The sequence below is a fragment of the Microcebus murinus genome, chromosome 31 (assembly GCF_040939455.1).
Source record: "Microcebus murinus isolate Inina chromosome 31, M.murinus_Inina_mat1.0, whole genome shotgun sequence".
In the NCBI taxonomy this organism is placed as follows: Eukaryota; Metazoa; Chordata; class Mammalia; order Primates; family Cheirogaleidae; genus Microcebus; species Microcebus murinus.
Genome location: NC_134134.1, coordinates 4,009,257 through 4,030,759, shown reverse-complemented (window position 1 = coordinate 4,030,759; position 21,503 = coordinate 4,009,257). Strand labels below are relative to the sequence as shown.

The following is a 21,503-nucleotide window of genomic DNA, read 5'->3' as shown; positions in this document are numbered from 1 at the left end:
CTTTTTGTTTGAAAAGTTTCTCTCCAGTGTAAATTCTTTTTTGCATTCTAGTGTATGAACACAGATAAAAAGCTTTCCCTAATTGTTCTCATTTGTAGGGCTTCTCTTCAGTATGAGTTCTTCTATGTATGGAAAAGTGTGAGTATTGGTTAAAGGCTTTACCACATTGACATGTGAAGGGTTCTCTCCAGTATGAATTCTCTTAAGTCTTTTAAGTATTGAGGGACAGCTAAAAGCTTTGCCACATTCTTCCCATTTTACAGTTTCTCTCCAGTACAAATTCTCTTATCTCTATTGTCTTTTAAGGTCTGAGGAACAGCTAAAAGCTTTGCCACACTCTTTACATTTGTATGGTTTATATACAGTATGAATTATTGTATGTCTAATAAGGTGTAAGATCCGGGTAAAGGCTTTTCCACATTCTTAACATTTGTACAGTTTCTCTCAGGAATGAATTACCTTATGTGCAATGAGGACTGAGGACCACTTAAAGGATTTACCACATTCCTCACATTTGTATGGTTTCTCTCCAGTATGAATTCTTTTATGTTTAGAAAGGGTTGAGCTCTGGGTAAAGGCTTTGCCACATTCTTCACATTTGTATGGTTTCTCTCCAGTATGAATTCTCCTATGTATTTTAACTTTTGAGGAACACTTAAAAGCTTTGCCACATTCTTCACATTTGTATGGTTTCTCCCCAGTATGAATTCTCTTATGTATTTTAAGTTTTGAGGAATAGCTAAAAGCTTTTCCACATTCCTCACATTTGTACAGTTGCTCTCCATTATGAATTACCTTATGTGCAATGAGAATTGAGGACCAGTTAAAGGATTTACCACATTCGTCACATTTGTATGGTTTCTCTCCAGTGTGAATTCTTTTATGTTGAGTAAGGGTTGAGTTCTGGGTAAAGGCTTTGCCACAGTCTTCACATTTGTATGGTTTCTCTCCAGTATGAATTCTCCTATGTATTTTAACTTGTGAGGAACAGTTAAAAGCCTTGCCACATTCCTCACATTTGTACGGTTTCTCTCCAGTATGAATTCTCTTATGTGTTTTAAGTTTTGAGGAACAGCTAAAAGCTTTTCCACATTCTTCACATTTGTACAGTTGCTCTCCAGTATGAATTCTTTTATGTTGAGTAAGGGTTGAGCTCTGGGTAAAGGCTTTGCCACATTCCTCACATTTGTATGGTTTCTCTCCAGTATGAATACTCTTATGTTTTTTAAGTTTTGAGGAACAACTAAAAGTTTTGCCACATTCTTCACATTTGTATGGTTTCACCAAAGTATGAATTCTTTTATGTTCAGTAAGAGATGAGCTATGGGTAAAGGCTTTGCCACACTCATCACATTTGTATGGTTTCTCTCCAGTATGAATTCTCTTATGTCTTTTAAGGTCTGAGGAAGAGCTAAAAGCTTTTCCACATTCTTCACATTTGTACAGTTTCTCTCCAGTATGAATTACCTTATGTGCAATGAGGATTGAGGACCAGTTAAAGGATTTACCACATTCCTCACATATGTACGGTTTCTCTCCAGTATGAATTCTTTTATGTTTACTAAGAGTTGAGCTATGGGTAAAGGCTTTGCTACATTCCTCACATTTGTATGGTTTCTCTCCAGTATGAATTCTCTTATGTCTTTTAAGTTTTGAGAAACAGCTAAAAGTTTTGCCACATTCTTCACATTTGTATTGTTTCTCCACAGTATGAATTCTTTTGGGTTGAGTAGGGTTTGAGCTCTGGGTAAAGGCTTTGCCACATTCCTCACATTTGTACGGTTTCTCTCCAGTATGAATTCTTTTATATTGAGTACGGATTGAGCTATGGGTAAAGGCTTTGCCACATTCTTCACATTTGTATGGTTTCTCTCTAGTATGAATTCTTGTATGTCTTTTAAGGTCTGAGGAACAGCTAAAAGCTTTGCCACATTCTTCACATTTGTATGGTTTCTCAACAGGATGAATTATTTTATGTTTAGAAAGGTTTGAGATCTGGGCAAAGGCTTTTCCACATTCTTCACATTTGTACAGTTTGTCTCCAGTATGAATGACCTTTTGTGCAATGAGAGTTGAGGACCAGTTAAAGGATTTACCACATTCTTCACATTTGTAGGGTTTTTCTCCAGTATGAATTATCTTATGACTTTTAAGTTGTGAGGAGTAGTTAAAGGCTTTGGAACATTCATCACATTTGTAAGGTTTCTCTCCATTATGAATTCTCTTATATCTTTTAAGTTCCAAGCAACAGTTAAATGCTTTGCCAGACTCATCACATTGGTGTGGTTTCTCTCCAGTATGAATTATATTATGTCTTTTAAAGCATGAAGACCAATTAAAGATTTTGCCACATTCTTCACATTTGTAGGATTTCTCTCCACTATGAATTCTCTTGTGTTTAGTGAGGCTTGAGATATGATTAAACTTTTTGCCACACTCTGCACACTTGTAGGGTTTCTCTCTTTTATGAATTACTTTATGTATCAAAAGGGCTGAGTACCTGTAAAAGGCTTTGCCACATTCTTCACATTTGTGTGCTTCTCCTCCAGTATGAGCACTCTTGTGTTTAGTAAGGTAAAAGCACTGATTAAAGACTTTGCCACATTCTTTGAATTTGTAATAGTCTTTTGTATTAAAAATTATTTTATGTTGAGTAATGTGTGAGTATTGGTTACAGGCTTTCCCACATTCATTACATTTTAAAAATTTCTCTACACTATGTCCCACCTTATGTCTATTTTGATTTAACATTTTCCTGAAGACTTTCAAACATGCATTAGACTGGAAGATTTTGCTATATGTAGTCAAACATTGATTACATTTATTGTAATATCCTTTCTGTTCCTTACACTCACCCACACTTTCCCAGTCATTTTTAAATTGTATATTCTGAAGGCCGAAGCTTCCATATCTTCTTCTTATCACTTTTGGTAAAAGAAATTTTAAATGCTGCTCTGGCAAATAGTGTTGGGTAGAATGAGAAGATATTGCTGAAAGAAATTTTAAAAACAACAAATTATCCCACTTGTTTCTTACCTTCATAATCAAATAATAAATATTACAAAATTTATATGTAAAATTATCCTAAGCACATTAGCAGGATGGCACAATACAATATGTATGCTCTAATTCTCTTTTACACAAATAAATATAAAAAATTATGCTTACCAAATTGACTTTGTGAAATTCTAATAAGGAAAGAAGAGTTCACAGAAAATCATGTGAGAATAATACCAAAAGCAACAGAGAAAAGAAACAAAATTTCTTATACTGACACTCCAAGACCTCTCCTCCTCCTTAATACAGCATAGAAGTATATTACCAAACCCCAGCTTCTTTCTCAAAGAAAAGGAAAATGTTGATTATATTTCTAGCTTTTAGAAACCCTTCCAAAGACTGGTTTCTGTGTCCCATAACACAGAGTTCAGAAAAGAATCATGATATTAAGTGAAGGACAGAGTGTGCTGAAACCAAAGATAAAAGATTATTACAACGTCAGGGAAATTTCACTACCACAGATGGAGAATAGTTATAGAATATGATGACAGGCTACTAAGAAGAAATGTAGGAAAGTTTCTTTAAATGGAAAACAAATATAGTCACAGAAGATGCATTCTCAGAACATTTTTAAGGCTTCTTCAATCTCCAGTAAGGTGAATTGCTATCAGAGTCCCCCAGGACAAAGCCACTTGATGAAGTTTATGGAGCTGATTTTGCTAATTCTCAAATCTCAACCAACGATTACAATATTCACAAAATTCAGGGTAACATATCCCCATCCAAGAAACAAAATAACAAGAAATCAACCATAAAGGATTGGAGATGTATAAATTAAAATTAACCATAAAAATTAAAAATAACCATCTGAATGATGCTTAATTGGTGAAATTAGAATGATATTGAACATTAAATGAAATCAGGTAAATGATAATATAAACAAAACATAAGAAGCAGAAGAAAACATACACTGTTCAGCTGAGGCATACAATAAGAAATGACTTAGAAATTCTCAAAGGTAAGAAGAAATACACAAACAAATTGAGAATCTCAACATACTTCAGCTAAGAAAAACACAAAAGGACCCATAAAGGACAGGATGTAAGCAAAGTTTTAAAGTCATATAACAGGGGAATCTTCAAAGCAGCAAGAGAAAATTGATGTCATCTATAAGCATGCTTCCTAGAGATTACTAGTGGATTTATCAACAGAAAAGATGCATGTCAGAAAATAGTTGGGTGATATAGTCAAAGTGCTAAAAGAATGAAAACTTTAAAGCAGAACTATGTTTGACAAAACCACTCTTCTAAATGGAGAAAAATAAACATCTCTCAAGATAATTCATACTGAAAAGGATTCTTACCCACAAGAAATTTTAAAGGGAGCCCCTTGTATTAAAAATAAAAAAAGATGCTAGAAAATAACACAAATTATATGAAATCAAATAACTCTGGGAAAGACATGGATATATCTAAGTATATCTAAGTAAAATTCTCTGTTATCATAATAACAATGCAGAAGACATTTTTATTTATGATCTAAAATTTGAAGACAAAACAGAAAAATAACACCACACCTCTGTTAATGAGTATACAATATAACGAGATAGAACTGGTGACACTAATAACAAAGATAATGGCAGACGTAATGAGGCAAAATTTTTGTTTGTGTCTAAATTTCAGTTGTTAACATTTTAAAATATATTACTGTAACTCTAAGAAACACTGTGTTGTCAACATGGTAACCATAGTAAAAATACCTATAGAGATACACTAAAATAATAACAAAGGCATCAAACCATGTCACTATAGAAATCAATGAGACACAAAGGAGGAAACAAAGAGAAAAAAAGGAGCAAGAGATCTACAACAATAAAAATACAATTGATAAAATGGCAACAGTAAGTCAATCTCTTCCAGAAAATTATGAAAATATTAATGGAGTAAACTTCACAATAAAAAGACATACGTTGAATACAGATAGAGATTTAAGAAAATACTACTGAAAACATCCAACTATATACTGTCTGCAAGAGAACCACCTTACATCAAATGAGAAAATATGAAATAAAATTCATAGCACAGAAAAAAACATTTCATGCAAATGTTAATCAAATTAGAGCAGGAGAGGTCAAAATTAGGCACAATATATTTTGAGTCAAAAAAAAAAGTCAAAATATACTTTAAATCAAACCTGTTACAAAAGATACAGAATGATATTAAATAATAATAAAAGGGTTCATTCACTTGAAACCTGATTTATTTTTACATTTCTATATAAGTCTGTGTTTGTGTGTGTGCATGTGTATGTATATGTAAGTGTAAAATAAAGGTTGTCAAATATGGAAAGCAAACATAGACAGAATTAAAGCTAGAAATACATAGCGATGTGATAATGGTAGGATCCTTGAATACTCCACTTATGGTAATGGTTAATAATGCAAGAAACAATATTAACTGAGGGAACAGAGAACTTTAAAGCACTATAAAACAATTATACCTGATAGACATAGATAGCACTCCATGCAACAATACAATACAAAATCTTATCAATAGCTCAAAAAATATTCTCCTGGATAGAATAGCATTACGCCACAATACATTTTGTTACATATTTTTAACACTTAAACAATTACAGACATTTATGACTGAAATGTAATAAAACTAGAAATCAATAACAGATGGAAAAAGAGAATATCTGTAAATAGATGGAAACTAAATGATGCATTCTTGAGAATGCTCTTCAAAGGTTGAAAGACTTACCATTTTTAAGATGTCCCTACTGCCCAAAATGATCTACAAATTCAATGCCATCTTTTTAAAATTCTCAAAGTAAAATTTTTTAGAAAAAGAAGTTAAGAACTCATATGAAATGCCAAAGTACCATGAAGAGAACAACAATCTTGAGAAAAGAAATAATGTTGGAGGCATCACATTTTCTGATTTCAAGACATTTTACAAAGGTACAGTAATCACAGTAGTTTGCTACAGACATAGAGTCAGACAACGAGAACAATGAAACAAAATGTAGAACAGATATAAATCCCTCACATACATGGTCAAATGAAGAGTTATTTGCATATCCATATTTGCTGCAACATTATTCATAAAAGCCAATATATGAATACAACCCAGATCTGCCTCATAAAACAAATGGATAAATATAATTTCATATATAATAATAATGGAGTGTTATTCAATTTCAAAAAGGAGAAAATCTTCTAAGTTTACAATAAAGATAATGACTTCATGCTAAATGAAATAAGCTTGCCACCAAAACAATGACACTTTATGAATCTACTTACATAAAATACTTAAAGTAGGTTGATTATTAGAAACAAAATAAAAATAGAATAGTATTTGTAAAGGATATATGTTGCATAACATTGTTAATATACTTACTGTGAATAAACTGTATAATCAAAATATTTAAGATGTTAAATTTCATGTGTTTTATGAAAAATCAATAATACCAAAAATGGTTTAAAAGGTTTTCAAAAATCATCTTCAAATAATTCATTAACACAAATGAATCACACAAAGATAATATATCTTTACCAATAAATATGTGTCGAATTTAAGATAATTTTCATGACTATTCACCATCAGGGTAAAATATCCATTTACCACCAAGAAAAAAGTGTACTACTCATAAACAAAATAGGAATAATATTTATACAGGCAAGGAAACACAAAGAAAATCACATTCACAAAAGATATATGGCTGATTTATATTTTACATTTGCCCCACAATATGTTAAAGTATACAGAGTTCAATACTATCATGCAAAAGTAAAATATACACATAAAAACTAAAAAACATAATTGCCTAATGTGAAGTGGCCTACGTTAAAAAAGGATAGAGGAAAAAATGTAAAGAACTATGAAATCACAAAACAAAATTATAAAATTAATCTATAAAATTCTGAATAAACATAGTAAATGACTGAACAAGAATTCTAGATAACTGTAATTTTCAAACATGACTGGGCACCATGAAGAGCACAGATTCTGAAACATTAGCTTACACATAGGGCAATTTTATTTCACAAAACACATAATCATACATAAAGATCTTTGATAAATAAATGTTAAGGATTACGCATTGAAATGATGCTAGAGAACCTTATTTCTTATGTCATTGCTGTGACTTTAATTTGTTTTTGTTCTCTCCATTTCTCAAGGTGTTGAAAAAGAAACTACAGAAGATAAACTAAAGAAAATTTAAAAGGAACCAAAACAAGAAACTACAAAATCAATACAAGATATATTAAGGCAGTAAGAGAAAAATGAGTGAGGACATAGCCACAAGAAACAAAGTCAGAGTAACTTAATTTCTTTCAGTGGTAACTTTTAATATAAATGGATTAAACTCTTTAATCAAAAGAAGATAATATGGCTGAATGGATCAAGATTAAATAATTTTCTATAATATTTTGTCTACTAGAAACTCATTTTAGCTGCAAGGACTCAAATAAGCTGAAACTAAATACATGAAAAATATATTCCATGCAAATAGTAACTCTAAGTGGATACAGTATACATAATTATTACTATATTAGATAAAACACACACTTTAGGGCAAAATTGTCATGAAATAATATGATTGATATTACATAATGATAAAATAGGTCCATCTGCCAGGAAACTATTATATATGCGAGGTGCACATGTGTATTAATATTTATAAAATATATGTTGAGCAGACGAGAGCCAGAAGGAGGGGTACCTGAGACCCCAGGAGACTCCACGGGAGGAGGCTGCGGAGGAGAACTGGAGGCTGAGACCACCGGAGCAGCCCGGAGACCAGCGGCAAGAGTAGGCGGATTTGCTGTTTCCGCTCCTCTGCATTTGGGACTGGGGGTGGGCTCCCCAGAGGGTGGAGAGACCTGCGGACACCAGCCCAGAGATGGCTGCCGACAGCCAGAAGTGAGCCTGTAGCAGACATGGCACCAGGCTCCCAACTCCCAGCACCTCTGTATGCACAGACTCCAGCCACGCGGCAGGCGCCATATTGCCTCCTCCTCCCCTCCGCCAACCCTACCCACGGCTGCCCAGAGAGACAATACAGCCACCAGCCGGAGGCACCTCCAGGGAACGGGACCCTCCCTTTTGGGACCCTACAATTGACTCAGGGGAACTCAGACTGTGAGCTCCCTACCGGCCAGCCCTCCCAGGTGCTGCTGGCACAGTGTTCCCAGGAGAACGGTGCTGACTCAGAGGCTGAGACACATAGACCCAGCTTGGGCTCTCTGTGGGTGAATTGGGACCGGAACTCTTCTCCCTGGTGGGGATACAGTTTGAACTCTGGGACCCCTGCAGATGAGATCCCGAGCACCTAGGTCGAGCATTGCCTGGGGCACAGAAGAGTTATACCTGGACAGCCTACTGAGGTGTGTGTGCCTTCAGGAGCAGATCAGCATCCTAGAGGGCAACCCTCCTCCCAAAAGGAGGCAGTAACCCAGCCCAGGTGGCGTTCCTCCCCGCCGGCAAGGAACCTCCCCGCCGGCATCACAGTCTGGGGAGGCCCGGTGGCGTGTGGTCTGGCCTGCTGGAAGAGACCCAGGAGTAGCTGCGGAGCTGGGGAGGGTGGAAAGAAGCCAGGCCCTCTCTAGACTGCAGGTCTCAGACAGCCCCACCCCCACACGCAGACGTTCTGGCTGAGTGGGACCATTCCAGCCCTGCCCTGACAGCTTTTCCTGGAAGCAGAGAACAGAACTTTCACCCCTGCTAAGGACATTGGTGGTGCCTGAGGGCAGGCTTACCCAACCCAGATCCGCCCAGAACAAGAGCTGATAACAGGACACAAAATCAACAGAACAGCCTGTTCCTCCAATCTGGTGCCACCTACTTACAGGGACGGCATCCTGCACAGCCTTTTCACGGCACCCACTGACTCAATATACAGGGAATGGTTGAATCTCACCCACAGACACCACCTAACAGCTCAGAAACTAAACAAGGTGTGTGAACACCCAAACAAAAACCTAAAGGAAAGAAACAACGATGGATCGGCATGGGAAGAAATTAGCGAAAGAACTCAGGAAACATGAAGAACCAAACGAAAAACACACCCCCAAAGAGGAGCACCAGCCCCCTAGAAACGGACACCAACCAAAATCAGGCAACCAATATGACAGAAGAGGAATTTCGTATGTGGATCATAAGAACACTCACCGACCTGCAACAACAACTCAATAACCAACACAAAGAAACCACAAAAAGCCTCCAGGATATGGAACAAAGGTTCACTAAAGAGATCAGCACAGTGAAGAAAACATTAACCGAAGTCCTGGAGATGAATAATCAACTCAGAGAATTACAAAATACTGTGGAAAGTCTCAAGAACAGGGTAGATCAAAAAGAAGAAAGAATCTCAGAGATTGAAGATAACACCTTCCAATTAAATAAATCAGTCACAGAGATAGAGCAGAGAAACAAGAGAAAAGAGCAAAGCCTACAAGAGCTGTGGGATTATGTGAAGAAACCTAACGTGAGGGTCATAGGATTAGCAGAAGGGGAAGAAGACAACACTCAAGGGCTGGACAAGCTTTTTGAAGATATAATAGAAGAAAATTTCCCAGGCCTTGCTAAAAATCTCGATATACAAGTTCAAGAAGCCCAGAGGACCCCTGGGAGGTTCAATGCAAACAGGAAGATGTCATGTCATGCAGTCATCAGACTGACCAAAATATCAAATAAAGAGGCCCTTCTAAGAGCTATAAGAGGGAAGAAGCAAGTAATCTACAAGGGAAACCAAATACGAATAACACCAGACTTCTCTAATGAGACTTTACAAGCAAGGAGAGACTGGGGCCCCATTCTCACTCTTCTGAAACAAAACAATGCCCAGCCTAGAATCTTATTCCCTGCAAAACTAAGCTTTGTATATGAAGGAGAAATAAAGACATTCTCAGACAAGCAAAGTCTCAGAGAATTCACCAAGACAAGACCAGCCCTACAAGAACTACTGAATACAATGTTACGCACGGAGCACTATAATAAAAACTCACGAATATGAAAACAATGAAGACCCAAAGATTAAAGGCCAGATAATACAATGGCTGAAGAGATATCAAAGCAACAACATCCAACCCAACAGAATGAACAGTAATCTACCTCACATATCAGTTCTCTCAATAAATGTGAATGGCTTAAACTCACCACTCAAGAGACATAGGCTGGCTGAATGGATAAGAAAATACAGGCCAGGTATATGCTGTCTTCAGGAAACACATCTAACCTGCAAGGATGCATATAGACTAAAAGTAAAAGGGTGGAGATCAGTATTCCAGGCAAGAGGAAGCCAAAAGAAGGCTGGCGTGGCAGTTCTAATTTCAGACAATTTAGTTTTTAAACCAACAAAAGTAGTGAAAGACAAAGAGGGTCATTATATAATGGTGAAGGGCACAATTCAAAAAGAAGAGATAACAATTTTAAATATATATGCACCCAACTTAGGTGCACCCAGTTTCATAAAGCAAACCTTACTGGATCTAAGCAAATGGATTAATAGCAACTCCATAATCACCGGAGATTTCAACACCCCACAGATGGGACAAGACAGATCCTCCAAACAGAAAATTAATAAAGAAATAATGGACCTAAACAAAACCTTGGAACAACTGGGTCTGACTGACATCTACAGGACATTCTACCCACAATCCACTGAATATACGTTCTTCTCATCACCTGACGGGACATTCTCTAAGATTGACCATATCCTAGGACACAAAGAAAGGCTCAACCACGAAGAAATAGATTCCCTGTACAGACCAATCTGAACAGCTGAAATAGAAACAGCAATTAAAAATCTCCCTAAAAAGAAAAGTCCCGGTCCCGATGGCTTCACACCCGAATTTTACCACACTTACAAAAAGAATTAGTACCTATCTTGCAGAAACTATTGCACAACATCGAGAAGAACGGAAACCTCCCTGACACTTTTATGAAGTGAATATTACTCTGATACCAAAACCAGGAAAGGATGCAACAAAAAAAGAAAACTACAGACCAATATCCCTAATGAATATAGATGCAAAAATTTTCAACAAAATCTTAGCTAACGGAATCCAGACGCTTATCAAAAAAATTATCCATCACGACCAAGTGAGCTTCATCCCAGGGATGAAGGGATGGTTCAACATACATAAATCTATAAATGCAATTCACCACATAAACAGAAGCAAAAACAAAGATCACATGATTCTTCAATAGATGCAGAAAAAGCTTTTGACAAAATTCAACACCCTTTCATGATACGGACATTTAAGAAAATAGGCATAGAAGGGACATACCTAAAAATGATACAAGCCATATATGACAGACCCATAGCCAACATCATACTGAATGGGGAAAATTGAAATCATTCCCACTTAGAACTGGGACCAGACAAGGCTGCCCACTATCTCCACTTCTATTCAACATAGTGCTGGAAGTCTTGGCTACAACAATCAGACAGGTAAATGGAATTAAAGGTATCCAAATAGGGGCAGAAGAGATCAAACTTTCACTGTATGCTGATGATATGATATTATATCTAGAAAACCCCAAAGATTCAACCAAGAAACTCCTGGAACTGATCAATGAATTTAGTAAAGTCTCGGGATACAAAATCAACACACAGAAATCAGAGGCATTCATATACGCCAACAACAATCTAATTGAGAACCAAATCAAAGACTCAATTCCCTTCATAATAGCAACAAAGAAATTAAAGTACCTAGGAATATACTTAACCAAGGAGGTAAAAGACCTGTACAGGGAGAACTATGAAACACTGAGGAAGGAAAGAGCAGAGGATGTAAACAGATGGAAATCCATACCATGCTAGTGGATCGGCAGACTCAACATCATCAAAATGTCTATACTACTGAAACTGATCTACAGATTCAATGCAATACCTATTAAAATTCCATCAGCATTCTTCACAGATATAGAAAAAATAATTTTACGCTTCGTATGGTACCAAAGAAGACCCCGAATATCAAAAGCAATTATAGGCAACAAAAACAAAATGGGAGACATTAATATGCCAGATATCAAACTATACTACAAAGCTGTAGTAATTAAATCAATATGGTATTGGCACAAAAATAGTAATATGGACCAGTGAAATAGATGTGAGAATCCTGATATAAAACCATCCTCATATAGCCATCTAATCTTTGACAAAGCAGACAAAAACATACCCTGGGGAAACGAATCCCTTTTCAATAAATGGTGCTGGGAAAACTGGATAGCCACCTGTAGAAGGCTAAAACAGGACCCACACCTTTCACCTCTCACAAAAATCAACTCACGCTGGATAATAGACTTAAACCTAAGGTATGAAACTATTAAAATTCTAGAGGAAAAAGTTGGAAACACTCTCCTAGACATCGGCCTAGGCAAAGAGCTTATGAAGAAGTCCCCAAAGGCAATCACAGCAGCAACAAAAATAAATAAATGGGACATGATCAAACTACAAAGCTTCTGCACAGCGAAAGAAATAGAAATGAAAGTAAACAGACAACCTACAGAATGGGAGAAAATTTTTGAATCCTATGCATCCGATAAGAAACTGATAACTAGAATATACTTAGAACTCACGAAAATCAGGAAGAAAAAAATCAAATAACCCTATTAAAAAGTGGGCAAAGGACTTGAACAGAAACTTTTCTAAAGAAGACAGAAGAATGGCCAACAAACATATGAAAAAATGCTCAACATCTCTAATCATCAGGGAAATGCAAATCAAAACCACAATGAGATATCAGTTAACCCCAGTGAGAATGGCCTTTATCAAAAAGTCTCCAAGCAATAAATGCTAGTATGGATGCGGAGAGAGAGGAACACTCCTACACTGCTGGTGGGACTGCAAACTAGTTCAACCTCTGTGGAAAGCAATATGGAGATACCTTAAAGCGATACAAGCGAATCTACCATTCGATCCAGCAATCCTATTGCTGGGCATCTACCCAAAAGATCCAATGACACTCTACAAAAAAGACACCTGCACTTGAATGTTTATAGCAGCACAATTCATAATTACAAGGCTGTGGAAACAGCCCAAGTGCCCATCAATCCAAGAATGGATTAATAAAATGTGGTATATGTATACCATGGAGTACTATTCAGCTCTAAGAAACAATGGTGACATAGCACATATTATATTTTCCTGGTTAGAGCTGGAACCCATACTATTAAGTGAAGTTTCCCAAGAATGGAAAAACAAGCACCACATATACTCACCAGAAAATTGGTATTAACTGAACAGCACCTAAGTGGACACATAGATCCTGCAGTGATAGGGTATTGGGCAGGTGGGAGGGGGAGGGGGATGGGTATATACATATATAATGAGTGAGATGTGCACCATCTGGGGGATGGTCATGATGGAGACTCAGACTTGTGGAGGGAGGGGGAAAATGGGCATTTATTGAAACCTTAAAATCTCTACCCCCATAATATGCCTAAATAAAAAAAAAAGTAAAAATATATATATATATATGTTATGGATTATATGTTATATAATATATAAATTACATGTATATATAACATCAGGGATTTCAAACACATGGAAAAAAATATTGGCAGAAGTGAAGCAAAAAATAACACAGCAACATGGTTGCTGTTTATTTTAAGGCCACACCATCAATAATGATTAGGGGAATTAGAGAAAAGATCAATAAGAAAGTTGGAAACATAAATATTATATAGCAATTAGAACTAACAGACAAATACAGAATTCTCAAGTCAAAGCAGCAAAGTATACAGTATTTTCAATTACATATGGTGTCTTCTGTTAGAACACGTAAAAATCCTAATCAAATTTAAGATGACAGAATGGCAAGAAAGTTGATGAGAAAACCCACCAGCCAGAGTCTCTAAGCAAGAAAGACAAATTTTAGAAAAAAAGTGAAAAAAAGCCAAGGGGCAGGAAAACATAGATTGGTCAAGGATCAAAAGGAAGAGTGCCTGAAACTACAGAAGACTATAGGAAGAAGTTGTAGCAGAGAATTAGAAGAAAGACCCCCCCAAGAGATATAGAGACCAGTAAAAGGAAGGGTAATAGGAGCAGTTAAATTTCCCTTCCCTTGCATCTCAGACTGCTGGTGGACACCGGAGCAGTTAGAGAGACCTGCCAACATCAGCCCAGAGATGGCCACCACCAGTGAGTGGTGAGCCCCTTGCAGACTCCAGAATCCCAGCTCCCTTTGGGTACCTCCCAGCCCATAGACTCTAGCCAATATGTAGGCACCATACTGCTTCCTTCTACCCTTACCCTATCCTACCTGTGGCTGTGAGAGAGACAATTTAGCTACCACTCAGAGGCATCTGCAGGTAATGTGACCTTTCCTTTTGGGACCCTCTAGCAGACTGAGGGCTATTCAGACTGTGACCTCCTACCCTCCAGCTCTCCAGGGCTCCACACCTGCCTGGACTCCAGAACAATGGGGCATATCCTGGGGCAGAGAACGTTTATCCACTTTGGACACCTTGATCTCCTGGGCCCAGGAGACAGGCCTGCAGATGAGATCCCTTACACTGAGGTCCTAATCACATACACTGGGGCACAGAATGGATATTTGTGAATGAGCCTACTGACGTGTGTGTGTGCCTTCAGGGGCAGATCAGCATGCTTCAGGGACAACAGTCTTCCCACCAGAAGGCTGTCCACCTGGCCCAGGCTGCAATCCTGGGCAGGGAACCTCCCAGTGCACATCATGGACAGGGGATACGAATTGACTTGTGGTCTTGACTGCTGGCAGAAGTCCAGGAAAAACTGTGGAATGGGGGGATGAAAACGAGTGAGGCATGCTCCAAACTGCAGTCTCAGACAGATCCACTCCCACACATGGACTTTTCAGCTGAATGGGACAATTTCAGCCCCTCCCTGGAAGCTTTGCTCAGAAGTAGAGAACAGATCTTTGACCCCTACTAACAGCATCTGTGGAGTTTAAGAGCAGGCTCACCCAACCCAGCTGTGTCCAGTCTCATTCTCTCACCTACTACCACTGAGGTGAAGAATAAGGACACACCTGGAAGTCCCAGGGTCCCACTTACCACCTGAGGCATTAGAGGACCTCTGCAGAGGAATAAAAGCTAGTTACAGAACCCACAAACAACACTGCAGCCTGCTCCTCCGAGAAAGTGCTACAAACTGACAGGGAGGTAATTCTGCACATACCCTTTTACTGCATCTACTGACTCATCATAAAGGGTGTAATTGAACCTCACCCACAAACACCACCTACTGGCTCAGAGAATAAACAGGGTGTGTCATATTCGAATGAAAATCTAAAGGTAAGAAGCAATAGCTGATCCACATGGGATGGAATCAGTGAAAGAATTCTGGAAGTATGAAGAATCAAACAGAAAGCACACCTCCAAGGGGGAACACCAGCTCTCTAGCAATAGACATAAACTAAATTCCAAATGCTAAAATGACAGAAGAATTTTGAACATGGATTGTTAGAAAACTGAATGATGTGCAAAAAAAAAAAAAATGGATAACCAACACAAAGAAACCACACACAAAAAAACCCCAAAATCCAGGACTTTGAAAAAAAATCACTAAAGCAATTGAAATAAAGCAGTCATGAGAGGAAAATTTATATCCATAAATGCCTACAAGCAAAAGACAGAAAGATCACAAATAAACAACCTAATGAATCATCTCAAAGAACTGCAAGAATGAGCAAACCAACCCCAAACCCACCAGAAGAAATGAAGACAGAAAGATCACAAATAAACCATCTAATGAATAGTCTCAAGAACTGGAAAGGATGAGCAAACCGACCCCAAACCCACCAAAAGAAATGACATCACAAAGATCAGAGCAAAACTAAATTAAACTGATAACAAAAGACCTGTATAAAAGATTAATTTTTAAAAAGTTAGTTCTTTGAAAAAATAAATAAAAGTGACTCGCCTTTGCATAGATTAATGAGAAGCATATCAGAAAGAACTCTAAAGCTCCAATAGGAAGGAAAAAGGAGAAATTACAATGATGCAATGGAAATACAAAATATCATCCACGGATTTTATAAAAACTGCTATGCACATAAACTGGAAAATGTGGAGGAAATGGACAAATTCTTAGAAATACACAGCCTCACTACTCTCAATCAGGAAGAAATAGAATTCCTGAACAGACAAATATCAAGGTCCAAAACTGAAACAGCACTAAAAACCTTTCCTGAAAAGAAAAGTCCCGAACCAGATTTTTTCACACTCTAATTTTACCAGACCTACAAAAAGAAGTGGCGCCTATCCTGCAGAAAATATTTAACAACATGGAGAAGGAAGTTAACCTCTCTGACATGTTTTTTTGAAGCTAACATCACCCTGATATGAAAACCAGGAAAGGATGCAACAAAAAAACAAAACTACAGGCCAATATCCCTTATGAATATAGATGTAAGAATTCTCAACAAAATCCTAGCAAACAGAATTCAGCTTATTATAAAAAAAATAATCTATGACGATCAAGTGAGTTTCATCCCAGAGAAGCAGGGATGGTTCTACATCTGCAAATCTATAAATTCAACTTACCACATAAATAGAAGCAAAAACTAAGACCATATGATCCTCTTAATAGACACAGAAAACACATTTGAAAAAATTCAACATCCTTTGGTGATAAGAATGCTTAATAAAATAGGCAGAGACAGGACTTACCTACAAAAGGTAAGCCACATATGACAAACCCACAGCCACCATCATACTGAATGGGGAAAAACTGAAAGCATTCCCACTTAGAACTGAAACCAAACAAAGTTGCCCTCTATCACTGCTTCTATTCAACATAGTGCTGGAAGTCCTAGCCAGAGCAATCAGACAAGAGAATCAAATCATGTGCATGCAAATAGGGGCAGAAGAGATCAAACTATCTCTCTTTGCTGATGATATGAACTTGTCATCAGTAAAACCCCAAACAGTGTGCCATTAGATAGGGACAACAAGAATACAAAATGCAAAAAGAACGGTCTCTTCAGTTGGTGCTAGGAAAACAGGATATCCATAAGCAAAAAATAAGATTAGACAACTTTGCTTATAGCACTATCAAAAATTAACTCAGAATAAAACAAAAAGTCTCATGTAAGACATAAATCCTTTAAAATTTTAAAACATATTTTAAAAACCTTCTTGGTATTGATATTAGTAATACATTTTTTAGATATGACACCAAAGGTATGAAAACCAAAAGAAATATAAAACAAGTTGGGCTGCAACAAATTAAAAAGCTTCTGTGTGGAAAAGAAAACAATAAAAAAAAGAGTATTTTCTGATTTACAAATAATATACCTGCAGCCCATACTTATCAGGTATCCCAATTATGTAAGAAAGTTATTCAAATCAAAGGTAAAAATAATAAATAGTTTGAAAATAGGCAAAGACTAAATGTGTATCTTCTAGATGAAGTCACACAAATAAATGACCAAGAAGTATGTCAATATCACTTATAATATCTCAATATCAGAAATCATCAGAGAATTGAAAATCAAAATCGTGATGAATTATCACTGTATACCTGATAGAATGGCTCACATCAAAAGGAAGAGATAAGATTTAATAAGAACATGAAGAAAAAGAAAAAGAAATCCTGTAACCAGTTGGTAAATTTAAATTGGTCAATTATGAAAACCAATACAGAAATTCTTTAAACAATAAAATAGAAAAGGACTACCATACAATGCAACTGCCTCACTTCTATGTATATAACCAAAGGAAATAAAATCAGTATCTTGAACAAATATCTGCATCCTCATGTTTATTGCAACATTATTCAAAATTGCCAAGACATGAAAACCTAAACATTTGTAAAAGCTGAATGAATAAAGAAAATAGGGCACATATGCAAAATAGAATATCACTCAGCTATAAAAATTGTATTCAATCATTTCTACAACATGGATGGACGTGGAGGACATTATGCTAACTGAAATCATTCAAGCACACAAACATAAATACTGTAGAATCTTACATACATGGGGAATCTGAAAAGTTTAAACTCATAGAAACAGAGATTACAAGGCTAATTTCCAGGGCCTGAGGTGAAAAAAAAAGCAAAGATGTGGTTCAAGAGTACAAACATTAAGTTACAAGACCAAAAAGTTTTGTAGACATAATGTATATCATGGTGTCTATAGCTAATAATAATGTTTTGCATCTTAAAATTTACTGACTGTAGACCTTAAGTATTCTCACTATAAAAAAATAAGTAATTGTGAGGTAATATATATTTTCATTAACTTGGTTGTGTTAATCATATCAAAACGTATAATATATCAAATCATTACATTGTACATAATAATTATATAGTTATACTATTTTTATTTGTGAAGAAAATTCATATGACACACACAAACACATATATATATATACACACACAGATAAACATTTGAATGACACAGTACCAGTAGGCTTCATACTAAACAAGAGAAAATTATAGAATTAGAGTTGGTAACAGTTAAAGACTGGGAGTTTAATGTATGCTCAGCCGTGTTCTATGCACCCCAAACATATTTCACAATTGTAGGGTGTTGCAGGGCTTAGTGGCTCACGCCTATAATTCTAGCACTCTGGGAGGCCGAGGTGGGCGAATCGCTCCTGGTCAGGCATTTGAACCCAGACTGAGCAAGAGCAAGACCCCATCTCTACTAAAAATAGAAAGAAATGAATTGGCAAACAAAAATATATAGAAAAAATTAGCCGAGCATTTTGGCACATGCCTGTAGTCCCAGCTACTCCAAAGGCTGAGGCAGTAGCATTGCTCTAACCCAGGATTTTGAGGTTGCTGTGATGTAGGCTGATGCCACAGCACCCTAGCACAGGCAACGAAGGGAGACTCTGACTAAAAAAAAAATGTAAAGTGTACATACATTAAACTATATTAAAATTTAGAAATTTGGGCACATAGAATTAAATTATTAATCACAGTCACAAAAAACCCCAGAATTTTGAAGTAAAATAACATTATATTTTCTAATATTTAAGGAAATACTTAGTGTTCTGATAATGAGCATGAATTTCTATAGAAACACATTTAATCATTTCACAGGATAACAAAAACTAAAGCAGAAAACATATAACATCTGCTTGTGGTGACCCTGGGATTTCTGAACTAAATACCAATATCACCACCACACTCACACATTCCAGACATGATGCAATAAATGCAGAGCAATTAAAAGAAGGTTTGCAGACAGGTGTGGAGGCTCGTGCTTGTAATCCTAGTGCTCTGGGAGGGCAAAGGGGGAGGATCGCTTGAGCTCAGGAGTTCAAGACCAGTCAGAGCAATAGCAAGACACCATCTTTACTAAAAATAGAAAAATCAGCCAGGGACTTTGGCACATGCCTATAGTGTCAGCTACTCAGGATGCTGAGCAGGAGGATCACTTGAGCCCAAGAGTTTGAGGATTCAGTGAGCTACCACAAAGCCACTGCACTCTATCCAGGTTGAGAGAGTGAGACTCGGTCTCAAAAAAAATTCTTTACCATAGATTTTCTCAAATATACACACATATTTCCATGTCCTGTAATGTAATGGAACGCAGTCAGTACCTGCAGTCCATTATAAACCAAGAGTAGGGCTTTTGTTCTCACTCTAACCTTAAAAGAACAATAAAGAAAAATAAAGTCCTTAGATAATTTAAGAATAAAGGACAGGGAAGCCTCTATCAAAGATTAAGAGAAAGAAACCCAGGCTTCCCAGATCCAATTTCCATTGAAGCAGAGTTTTCCAAAGCACTTTTTAAGGTCTGGCTTCTTCCTTGACCTTTGAACTTCTAATATGTGTCATCTGCTTTATTCACTCCCACCTACCTGAGTTTTTGGCTACTGTCTTCTTCGTCTTCACATTCCAAGGCTCTTTTCCTTGCTCCAGACAGGTGATCAGGTCTGGCTTAGAGGCAACAAGACCTGTTTTATTTGAAAAATGTAACATATTTTTTGGGATTCTTCCATTACCAATTGAGTACTGTGCTCAGTAGAGAAAGGGGAACAATATAGAAAGATTCTTAAAAAAATCCCAAAATACTAATTTCTAACAGACACTTTAGAATATTTAGAAAGTATTTAAAATTTGGGGGTCCTTAGCTCCATTGCCCAATACTGTGGAATCAAATGTTGGTTATGGAAATTGGAATTTAAGATGTGAGCAATAGCATCTTATGCCACTAATGTTTTGGAATTACCACTGACGAAGAGTGAAGGGTACAGATCAGTTCAAGAAAGGGAAAGATTCATGTCAAGATAAAACAGATTGAAGATTTTCTTTCCTATACCAACAAATTTTTCCTTGAAAACAAACATCTTAACTTCCATTATGCAAAGAAGAAAATCCCGGAAAAATTCTACAAAGTTAGAATATAAAATCTGTAGTATGAAATAAAAATTGTGTATTGAAATGATCTTTACCCATGAACACCAAATGTCTGTAGTTGTCAAGCATCACATCTCTATACAACTTCTGCTGAGCATTGTCAAGACATGCCCACTCCTCCAGAGAGAATTCTATGGCCACATCCCTGAATGTCAACAGTCCCTGAAACAAAACAAAACAAAACACATATTCACCAAGTGGTCATGTAGAGAATTCTTAATCTCACAGCTGGTGAAATAATGGAGTGAAGAGAACTGGTTCTGACTCATATGAATAACTGGAATTATTCAAGCAGACAAATTTTAACACAAAAATATTCTCTAATATATTATCTAACTCTGGAGAGAGAGGGTGACATAAGGTCCACAAATCTCATGTAGATATTATAATTTTCTGGATAAGGAATAAAATTCCAGTCACCAACATAGACATTTATATTTGTGAGTACTATATTTATATCATACAGGATAAGTTGTGTATATTTTTCAGATAGAAAAATCATGTTGACTTAGAAGGTATTAATGCTTCTTAAATTTTGCAAAGACTTTAATACATACAACAACAAACTAGAAATAATCCTAAAATACAAATTTTTGATTTCAAAAATCTGGAGTGAAGCCTGAGTTTCTGAATTTCTAACAAACTCAGCAGTGACATCATTGCTTCTGGTAGAAAGGAAATATTTTTCAAACATTCAGTAAGCAGCAGAACCTGGCTTCATCTGAGTTCACTGTTCCAGGAAACAAAGATGAGAGACTTTACTTTCCAGAGCAAGTAATATGCAAATGGAATCTAATATAAAAGAAGAGCTTCCACATAAACTGTGATGGTTTATGCTCATCACTAAGTAAATCTTCACAAGGTACTTCATAATTGACAGGAAAATAATTAACTCTATACTAGAAAAATGATAGAGAACACATTAACCAAGTGAATGAAATTAATACCAACTATAATACAACAAATTACTATCAGGTATCAATGCACACAGACATACCACCACTGCTGTGATATTTTGATATTTTTGGCCAAAAGAAAACAGTAAATTATCATCTGAATCTAATCATGAACATGAGTTTTATGCAAAGTTCAAGCTACAGTTATCTCTCATGTTCTGTCATCTCAAATAATGTATT

At 36.5% G+C, this 21,503-nt stretch overlaps 2 protein-coding genes across 2 annotated transcripts in view; both read right to left on the bottom strand.

Annotated features, from left to right (window-relative positions):
- Positions 1-402: 402 nt before the first annotated feature.
- On the bottom strand, positions 403-20,464 carry LOC142865691 (uncharacterized). Its single transcript, XM_075998881.1, has 3 exons — positions 20,403-20,464; positions 19,809-19,904; positions 403-2,990 (listed from the first exon to the last, which is right to left on the bottom strand). Exons 1-3 carry the CDS (start codon positions 20,434-20,436, stop codon positions 445-447), a joined length of 2,676 nt encoding a protein of 891 aa, XP_075854996.1. The 5' UTR covers positions 20,437-20,464; the 3' UTR covers positions 403-444.
- LOC109729190 (KRAB domain-containing protein 5-like) overlaps positions 20,413-21,503 on the bottom strand; it is a 445,983-nt gene continuing 444,892 nt past the window's right edge. Inside the window, exon 4 of the mRNA XM_075998883.1 lies at positions 20,413-20,529. Coding sequence (XP_075854998.1) covers positions 20,468-20,529 — 62 coding nt within the window. The 3' untranslated portion in view covers positions 20,413-20,467. The remainder of the gene's footprint in view (positions 20,530-21,503) is intronic.